Source organism: Chrysoperla carnea, chromosome 2, assembly GCF_905475395.1.
Source record: "Chrysoperla carnea chromosome 2, inChrCarn1.1, whole genome shotgun sequence".
NCBI classification, from domain to species: domain Eukaryota; kingdom Metazoa; phylum Arthropoda; class Insecta; order Neuroptera; family Chrysopidae; genus Chrysoperla; species Chrysoperla carnea.
Window position 1 is genome coordinate 7,251,689 of NC_058338.1, and position 10,045 is coordinate 7,261,733.

Sequence of the window (10,045 nt, forward strand, 5' to 3'; positions counted from 1 at the left end):
TGGGGCGATCCCTTCTTAAGTTATCACATCGGATTTTCTGCTCTAAACGTGTCCGCAATATTCTATTTGGGGAGCTTAGTTTCAGCAAAGATTTTATTTTCTATTATTTTGTAGCAATTTTTATCTCAAATCATGAAAGTTAAAACAAACCTTGATTGCTTATTGAATAATCAAAATTTAAATAATTATTTGATGCTTGAAAGATAAATATTTTTTTTTCAAATTATCTATATGCCCTCATTATTTTCGTTTACAATTATTTTATTATTATTTTTTTTAGATATTTTGATATTTTATCTGTTAAATGAGCCATTAAATTTTTTTGTAGGTACATCATATTATGTGATTTACTAGAATTTTTGACCATTTTTTTTATGATATATTCACTAAAAACATTTAAACTTTAAGCATTTCGATTATAACCTTTTAAAATAGATATTAAAACTTTTTTTTGGAAAATGTTATTTAACATATTACTTGTTATCAGTTTTTCTGGTTTTTGTAAATTTTCTCAAGCAGTAAGTACGAACTTTATTTTTCCGATTTTTAACAAATCTACTTGTAAGGAATTTTCTTTTTTATTTCATTTTTTTTGAAGTGTTTGAATCAATTTGGTTCAGACTTGTAGATCGTTCCCAAAAAATCACGTTTCCTTCGAATCATCTTGAGAATCGTATATATACATTATCCTTAATGCCCTATATAAGCGGGCCAATTTTTTAATACGCCTTATGGTGTTAAATTTTGAGAATTGAGCTGTTGAAAATTTTTAACATGTTTCTAGGCTTTATTATGTAACAAGGTTAATTTTCTAAACATTAATTTGGAAAAATAATATTTATTAGTTAAAATCATTTGCAATATTTTCCTGGAAAGAAAACTACAAGAACTCGTTTTTCCATAAAATACATTTGTCGAAGTTGTCGAAATTAATTTGTCATTTGTGTGTTATTTCTTCTATAAGTGATTTTGTCTAAGTCTTTACGAATCATCAATCTTTTAAAAACTATGGTATATATTGAAAAATGTTGCTCTTTTCGTCTAATTTCCTAAAGTTCTAACAGAATCAGCTCTCAAAATTTGAAACGTAATTATGAAATATTTTCCTACACTAATTTTTTTGGGAACGTTCTTTAGGCAACGCATATTGATTTATCTGTCTGTTACAAAATCTGTATTCAGAATGTCTTTAATATTTGTTTTAGGAATTACATATTCATCATGAAAAAGCTGAAGTAATAAGTTTTAACAAGGACTATATTTCTGATTTTCAAATTCACATGAAGCGGATAAATGATACGCTAAATTCGTTAAATACAAAAGCGGAATTATTGAAAGACATTGAGGATTGTATGGTAAGATAATGATTATTGAAAACTGCTTATTATATGGGTGATCTTGTCAGATATTTTCTTTCTAATTGGTTTATTTTTGAAGTAAAACATGCTATGAATATAAATATAGATATAACACCGTAACCTAGGAAACGAAAACTGTTTTTCGATCAAAAAAACGACACCTATGTAATAATAATTAAAGCTATACCATTAACTATTACCTAAGTGATTCTGATCTTTGTTAACTTCTGACTATTGCCCACAGATGGCATTTGATATTAAATTTGAATACATGATTAATTTTATGATTTGTTAATTTTTTTATAATAATTATTATTATAATACTTTTTTATACACACAAAAAAAAGCGCAACTATTCCAAAGTATTAAATTTTCACTTACGTCGATAGTCTTCATGACTGATAAAGAATGTTTCGTACAAAAGTCTTATCATCTGGAGGGGAAAATGCATTCGCAATATAAGTTTTTTTTGTTAAATCAAAGTCAACTTAAAACTATGAGACTTGTTTGAAATATTTCTTCCATTAACCATAAATATCTTGAATTTTTTTAAGTTTTTAACGAATAAAAGATCACCTGTGTATCTACGATTTTCACTGGTGATACTTAAAAAAATTTTTTTAGATGGAATTCGAAATGGCTCAATTAAAAGATGGAGAATATAACCATGATAAATTAACATTTGAATTGAATTGCTGTGATTTTCTGGAATCAGATTGGAATGTATACCGAGCACATTCAACTGACGGTGATCATGGAAATTTACCAGAGCATTGCGATAATGATAAGGTATGAAGAAGCAATTTTCTTTTATCTTTATCTTCGAAGCTTTATCGTATCGTAAAATTATTTACTTATCAATTTCTTTTTTTTATAGTTTCCGAAAAACACATATGTAATAAAAGATGCGTTAATGGATGAATCTCCAAATGTTGAATTATTTAAGTTGGGAAAATGGCGTGCTGATTTTAAAATGAATTCTGGCAAAACAAATATTATTCAATTATATTTCTATTCGCATGTCAGCGAAAAATAATTTAAAAAAAAAATAGTTAGTGTAATAAAATGTATTAAAGTACTGTAATATTAAAGCCCCAGCGTACATTTTTTGAAATTTTGACAGAACTCGTTTGCCTATCAAGCTCAACTCATTTGTACAATTTTGAAACTGAAGTAATAAAAATTATTTTTGTGAAACATTCTGAAATAATTCAAACATTTATAGTAGTTTTTTGAATAGAGCAATCGCCAAAGCTATAAAATCACTTCTTTGGGATAGATCTACTCGAATTTTGATTTCCAAGAAATTTACGCTGGCTGTATGATTACCGTTTAAACTGTATTGAAATAAAGACAATTGTAGATAGAAAAATCTTACATTTTTTATTAAACCAAACTTACTAAATCAGAAAATCAAAATTCTCTTTTGCAAGAAATACGAAAAATGGAAAATTCGTCAAGGTGAGTTAATCTACTGGTATTTCTGCATTGCGATCATTTACCCTGAATGGCCGACTGACAGGCCTCGACCAACTTATTTAGGGGTGCTTCATGGACAATTAAAAAATTATGTATTGTGCCTCAAGAATTCATCCACCCCAAACTCTTTACCAGCTCTAAAGATTCCTATTAACATTCCTCATCAAAACATTAAAACCCATAAAATTGTCAACAAAAGTGAAGATATTTGAGGGCAAAAGAAGTAAAGACTATAACGTGATAGTCTTTGTTTTTTAAATTTAAATTTCCCAGCAATACGAGGGATAACTGCCAGTTATTTGAATATCATTACATACAGTAGAGAACAATTACGTACATTTAGGCGTTGCAACGAAAAAAAGGATCCATTGCTTTTTGATATTTCCGTTAATTAATTAGTTTCCTTTAATTTGTTCAAGGAAGTAAATAGCAATTATGGATAGAATTTTTCATTTTTACTGTTTCAATGAATTCACCAATTAGTTATTATTTTATTTTAATTAGGTACTGTCCACACAAAATCGTGGTGAGCCTAACTTTTAGAGTACACACCAACATCTTTCTGATTAAATAAAATTATGTTCATTGATAAATTATTAAAAAGAATTAATACTCACTTATTTCTATTTTACTAATCATAGCCAAAATAGGAAAACTCCCTAAATTTTTAGTTCTGAACGTGGGAATCGTAAATATTAGATGTAACTATAGATAAAAGACTAAGTTTTCTTTCGCTTGATTTGATTATTGGCCGAAAAATTGAATGGAAAACATTTTTTATTAAAAGGATTTCGAAAAAGTTATTCTTTGCTTTTGAAAATATGAACGTTCACTTCTGATATTGAATGTGTTACAGGGTGTTCATAAATTGGGAAAGTTCGATAGGAATGTTAATGGTCCTTTAGAAATGTAGACCATTTTGGGCAGATAATAAGGGAAACGCTTCAAGGAATCACTTCCGAGATAAACAGGAGTGTTTTGAAACAATTTTGAAAAAGGAACTGAACGAAAACTGTCTTGATGTATGCGTAGAGGATACGAGACCTCTCATTTCTCTCGTCCCTCGTGGCATGAAAAAGTAATAGGGGATGTATTAAAGATAATTTTATCAAGAATGTTCTTTGTTTGAAAAAGTTGGGGGCCGTGGTTCTTTAATTTTGTAAATTTTACTTGTTTATTTTGATTTTTGGTTTAAAAGTAATAATTTTCTATCAAGAAATGATTAAGCGATTTTAAATCAATCTATGCAAAAAAAATATGCGATTTTTTTGGGACGATAACATATCAAATAATCACCGAATAAAACGGATACGAATAAAAAATTAATTAATAGTATAATTAAAGTTATATAAATATGATACACAATTGATCAAAATTTATTTAAATGAAGCAACAGTTTAAACTTGTACAAATCTGTGTTTTAAAATTATGGCTAGTTGTAGATTTTTTAGGATTATTTTGTTTTACACAGTGACTTTTGTTTTATGTGAAAATTTTGTTTTATGTGTCTCAAAGGTATAAAAAATTATACGTAACGATATTGAATTTGGTACCTAATATTAGTTTTTCCTTTTTTATTTGCAGGCAAACATCAAATATTTATTGATACCAGAAAGGGCTGCATATACATACTTTGATCCTGAATATATTGGACCAGATAATTATTTCTTTATTCGACGCCTTAATCGTACCAGTTTCTCCATGACTTTTCAATTTGAAACACTGAAGGATATTGAAGATGCACAAGTAATTTTTTTTAAATTATAGTTGAAGGTTTGAAAAGATGATGAAATTCATGAGGGCATGGTTAATTTTTTATATTTACTGACATACCGATTAAAAATCGGTTCGGTAACGAATTCTATCCACTCGACTAAAGATTACCGAACGGTTGACGCGAGTGCTGGCGGGTTAAAAAGACTGAGAATGTTTGTCAAATAGTTTTCGGTTATTATTCTAAGCCATGATTAAATTTGCCTTTTACCATCGATTGAAAGCCTAATGGCAAATTTAATCATGTTCTAAATGGAGGACAAAAACTAGATATTTTCTCATCTATAACCATTACCATAGCAATCGAATACAATGTGATCAAATTGAATTTATACATTTAAAATAAAAACAAAACGGTATGAGATATCAATATGAATTATTATTAATTTTAGACTAGGAGCCATGAAGTTAGTTTCGATCGCTATATCTGTCTGTCTGTCTGGCTGTCTGTGACATCGTAGAGCCTAAACGGATGAATCGATTTTGATTTTTTGTTTCGTTTGAAAACGATAATCCTCAAAATTGGTCAGTTCAGAGAAGGCTCTAAGGAATTTAATGGCAAGTGTTTCAAGTGGGAGTTTTGGGGTTCCTTTCCCGATAAATTTGTCGGGTGTAATTAAAATCTTGTAAATTTCACTTGTTATTCTAGTTTTAGTCGCTCCAAAAAGATTACATTCTGCTTGTATGAAGTATTTTTTCCTCAATTTTCAGTCATCTATGGATGTGGAGCGATTTTTAAACAACGAATACAAAAAAACTGGCTTACTTATTACTGGGGACATGTGCGATATGATTAGTGATGATGATTTAAATGTATTTAAAAAATTTATGATGGATGGTGTTCATGGAAATCTGCCTGAATGTGAGGGAACGGTATGTTTTGAAAAGAAACTAAAATTATCCGGTCAAAATAAAAATAAAAATTTGATTGAAGGCACAAAAATTGGCAGCCGCCTTTTTGTGATTTTATCTGACCTACAAGTTTTATCTGATTTATTTTATCAGGTTTATTCCGTGAGAAAACACAACTTTTAACAGGACTCCCTTTAAAAATAATATAGATGCATGGACCTAAAGTTGAGAAAACAATTTAAATATCAAGTTATTTTAGTTTCTATACTTCTAAGTTTTGATTTAACAATTTTTTATGAATTATCATTTGCAGTTTCCAAAAGGTAAATACTTTGTTAAAGATGCTATTGCATCTGGAGAACTTAGAAAAGAAGTATTTTTACCTGGAAAATGGAAAGCTCAATATAAGGCTAAAACTAAAGATGATGTAGCCGTATTGATTGGTGAATTTTTCTATAAAATTGAAGAAATTATTGTGTAAATTGTCTAATGTTTAAGATTTTGTTAGTAATAATAATTTTTTGAAAAATAAAATCATTTGCAAAATAAAAATAATTTCTGTAATCTGGGGTAAAGGAATGAAGCCTAAATTTCTCTGGGTATGATTTTTGAACTACTGGGCGATATCTAAATCGATATGTTTTCACTCAAAACAATAATCACATCCCGTCAGGAGTTATTGGAGGGTGGATACCTGAAATTAACACACTGTATATAAAATTAAGTTCCCAATGGAATTGGTTTATTCTTGGCGTATGTTTCTATGAAAACTTTTGAGACATAAATCATCTCTAGTAGTTTGCGTAGCTGCCATGTGGCGAAATTTTTTTATTCTATGAATTCGTCAATGATTTATTTCATTCATTATAATTTATTTCTAGTAATTACGCGTAGAATTATGGCTTACCATGCCATTGAAACCCAATGCTCACCAAGCCATTGAAAGCCATTGAAAATTTTGGATATGTAGTCTCTATATATGGCAATTGTAGTTATGATGTCACTAAGTGTCATTTCTATTCTTTCTATTTGTTCATTTAAATGATTCATACTTTCGTAGTTACTGATGTTATCCAAAAATTGATTCCACACGATATTTTCTCTCGATAATGAACGTCTTTTGAAGCAATGAAAAATTTGTTTTTTAACCATTTCCTACCCCATTTATTTGGTAACCCTTTCCTATTTGTGCGTCTTTTATAAATTGAAAAGTCTTTTACAGGAAATAGAGATATAAAAATTATAAAAAAATATTATTCAAATTGCTTATACTCATAAATAAATAAATAAAATATAAATTTTAATTGTAAATTTAAAAATAATGCATAAAATTATGCAATTATAATGCAATGCATACAATTATGTTTCATTAAAATCATAGTTATAGATTATACAACATTGATAAAAATTTTATGCTTTTGTAGATCGACTCTAAGCCCAAAATAGAGACTGTGAGCCGAACACATTTAACCTACATCAATGGTTGGGATACTTTTAAAATACATTTCTAGTCTAATCCAATAATTCTTATTCACGTTTAGTCCATTTGCTTTTTATTCGATTTAATTTACTGAGTACGGCTTATATTAAACTAGCGAAAAGGCACGTAAATTTACAAAGTTAAAAGTGTTTTGCTTACACCTTTACTGTCGTGACGAAAGGAATTCTCACAATTTCTAAAGTATCTGAAAAAAATGTATTTTCAAAAAATCTGAAATATGCATAAATAATTCGAAAATAAATAAAATTATATGAAGATAGAAAAAGTTTCGACCACATATACAATAGGAGATAGTCCTGATGTCGAATTTGCCATATTACCCATAAAAATATAAAACTAGACTTTTGAAAAATGAAAGTTATTTATGTTTTAAATCGAGCGTGTGCAAAACGCTTTCTGCGAGATCGCTGACGAGTTAAAAAAACTTTTGATAGAAATTTGTTGAAAATCGTTAAATGAATTTAATTAACAAAATAATTTTAATTAGTTGGTGCATTTAAATAAATTTATTTATAATTATGTAGATGTTATGATTTACAAAGTTAAATGCGCGAAATATTTGACGCATGTACAGAATGCATGAGAAAATCTTTCATCACGCGACTAAAGATTACGGAACGGTTGACGCTAGTGCTGAAGGGTTTCCGAATTTAAAGGAAAAGAGTATGCTATAAATGTTTTTGGCAGTAATCAGAGTCTCGACCCATTTTTCGGACAAGTGACCAGCCTATTTGATAAATATATTTATAATCAATATGAGTGATTTAAATCAGTTAATGTCTCTCATAATTAGTGCGATTAATTTCGATTGATAACATTCGATAATCACTAGAAGACGGATGTGAACATTAGTGAATTATTATATTTAGTAATTACTAAATTTAGAAATTATAAATATAACCAGCAAAATGGTCTCAATCTGATTTCAATGAAACAGTTGCATCATGGAGTATAATAAATGCTTTTGGGCAATCCTATTGGGTACATTGAATTTGGTTTCATGGGGAAATTGTGCAGCAACGGTATTGAAATCAAGCAAAAGGTATCGAATGAAATAATTAAAGTTTTCTTTTTGTAATTTTTAGTCAAAAAATACGGAATATTTATTAATACCAGAACGATCAACGTATACCTACATCAATCCTGAATTTTGTGGTTCTGATTTATCTGTAACTATTCGACGATTGAATCGTACAACTTTTTCTTTAAGTGCTGTTATCAATTATCTAAAAGATATTGAAGATGCAGAGGTAATTTTTTTTGAATTTTGTATTAAATTTCAAGAATTTTAAAAATTAAGATCGCATTTAACATCACTAGTAATCGGATTTAATGCTTTAATTATTAAAAACTATTAAACAATCACATTCTGATTCGATGGGCGAAAATTTTCGTTAATTTTTTAATCATATTAGTTGAAATATTTACAAAACTTGGTAGGGTGTCTTCATCTTCAATGCGATACACTATATAAAAGATAAAAAGATTAACGATAACTTTTTATAGTTACCCAAAAAGGGACTCAAAGGGATGAGTGGAATATCTGATAAATAGAATACAAAAAATGTTCTCTTTTTTTAGAATAGTGTAGAATTTTTTCAATTTCTAAATAACGAATACAAGAAAACCGGAATAATTATCAGTGCACCTATTTGTGATATGATTGGAGATCCAGATTTGAATATTTACAAAGAATATATGATGGATGGAATCCATGGAAATATGCCTGAATGTGATGGAACGGTAACTTAAATCAATAACCATAACTACCAAATATTCGTCATATACACTGGACTAAGCATTGTTATATAGATATCCATAGCCGACACGAAATTGTAGCACTTCTAGCAGCTAACAGAGATGGTCTATACTTTTACAATTTTCTTTACAAATTTATGTTGCTGAAAACTACCTCTTTGCAAAATTTCGTGCAAAACTACCGTTAGGCGCTAGACATGGCGCTAGAAATACCTAAGCATTAGGTCCGGCGAACCTAATTTATTCGAGATTTCAACCATGTATGGATGTTAAAGCAAATGTGATGTGCGATCAGTATTTTCGTATAGGAAAGTGTTTCCAATTTTCAAAGATGACTGAATTTACTAAGAACACATTAAAATATAATTTTTTTTATTCCAAATTTTAACTATTAGCCTATAAAATTTCCAATGCCTTATGGAAACTTCTTAAATGATCAGAGTTTCTTCAATATCAAGAAGTTCTTCCAATAATTTGTCACTCATTTCTATCTACAATTTCGTATATGGTAACATATTAAGTCGTATCAAGTCTAGCTTATGACGAATTTGGCAATTACGGTTTTTGGTATTTAACTTCATTTAAAATCGGCTCATTTGTATTTTTACAGTTTCCAAAAGGTCAATATTTTGTTAAAGATGCCGTTGTTGCATCGGAAATTAAAAAAACAATATTTTTACCTGGAAAATGGAAAGCTGTATTTCAATGTACGAATAAAGATGACGTAATTATCTTTATTGGAGAATTTTATTTTACAATTGATGAAAAATTGGTTACCTAATTCATGCAAGCGCTTGTATTCCTCTAAAAGGAACAAAAAAACAATAACTCAACTACAATTGGACGCTTAAAGTCCACATTTTAAGCGTACCTACTAGGCTACTTGTTACTTATAGATATATAAGAATAAACATAAAAATTTTACTTAAGCTTATGATTTTGTTTGTTCTTTATACCTAAATCCCTAATTTATGACCTCCTTTTCCCTATAAATTTCTTTATTATTAATTATTGTACCAGTCAATACAACGTTGTATACTCTATGTCAAAAAAAAAAAAAGACAAAGTATCTATAAAAATTTTCACCAAAAAGCTAATCTCAGATGATTGGTACTGGATATTTGAAATATACTAAAAAGTGACTTTTTGTAAGTTTCAGGGGGTTATTTTGGCTATAACTTGGCGCATATTAGCATTTAGGTGCTTCAACGGTGCAGGTTTGTAGATATAGACGCCACTCTTATAAAAGTCCCACAAAAATAAATCCAATGGCATATTCTTGGCTACATGCTACGATGATATACTTACTCTACTCCACTGCTTA

The 10,045-nt window shown here is 28.7% G+C and overlaps 2 protein-coding genes across 2 annotated transcripts; both read left to right on the top strand.

Annotated features, from left to right (window-relative positions):
• Window positions 1-502: 502 nt before the first annotated feature.
• Window positions 503-6,405, top strand: LOC123291396. The gene is made up of 7 exons (XM_044871669.1): window positions 503-518; window positions 1,206-1,355; window positions 1,983-2,147; window positions 2,236-2,379; window positions 5,322-5,483; window positions 5,776-5,905; window positions 6,344-6,405. The coding sequence occupies exons 2-7, from the start codon at window positions 1,281-1,283 to the stop codon at window positions 6,403-6,405; spliced, it is 738 nt and encodes a 245-aa protein (XP_044727604.1). The 5' UTR covers window positions 503-518; window positions 1,206-1,280.
• Window positions 6,406-7,905: 1,500 nt separating this feature from the next.
• LOC123291397 lies at window positions 7,906-9,502 on the top strand. Its single transcript, XM_044871670.1, has 4 exons — window positions 7,906-7,985; window positions 8,049-8,213; window positions 8,545-8,706; window positions 9,332-9,502. Exons 1-4 carry the CDS (start codon window positions 7,908-7,910, stop codon window positions 9,500-9,502), a joined length of 576 nt encoding a protein of 191 aa, XP_044727605.1. The 5' UTR covers window positions 7,906-7,907.
• The last annotated feature ends 543 nt before the right edge of the window (window positions 9,503-10,045 follow it).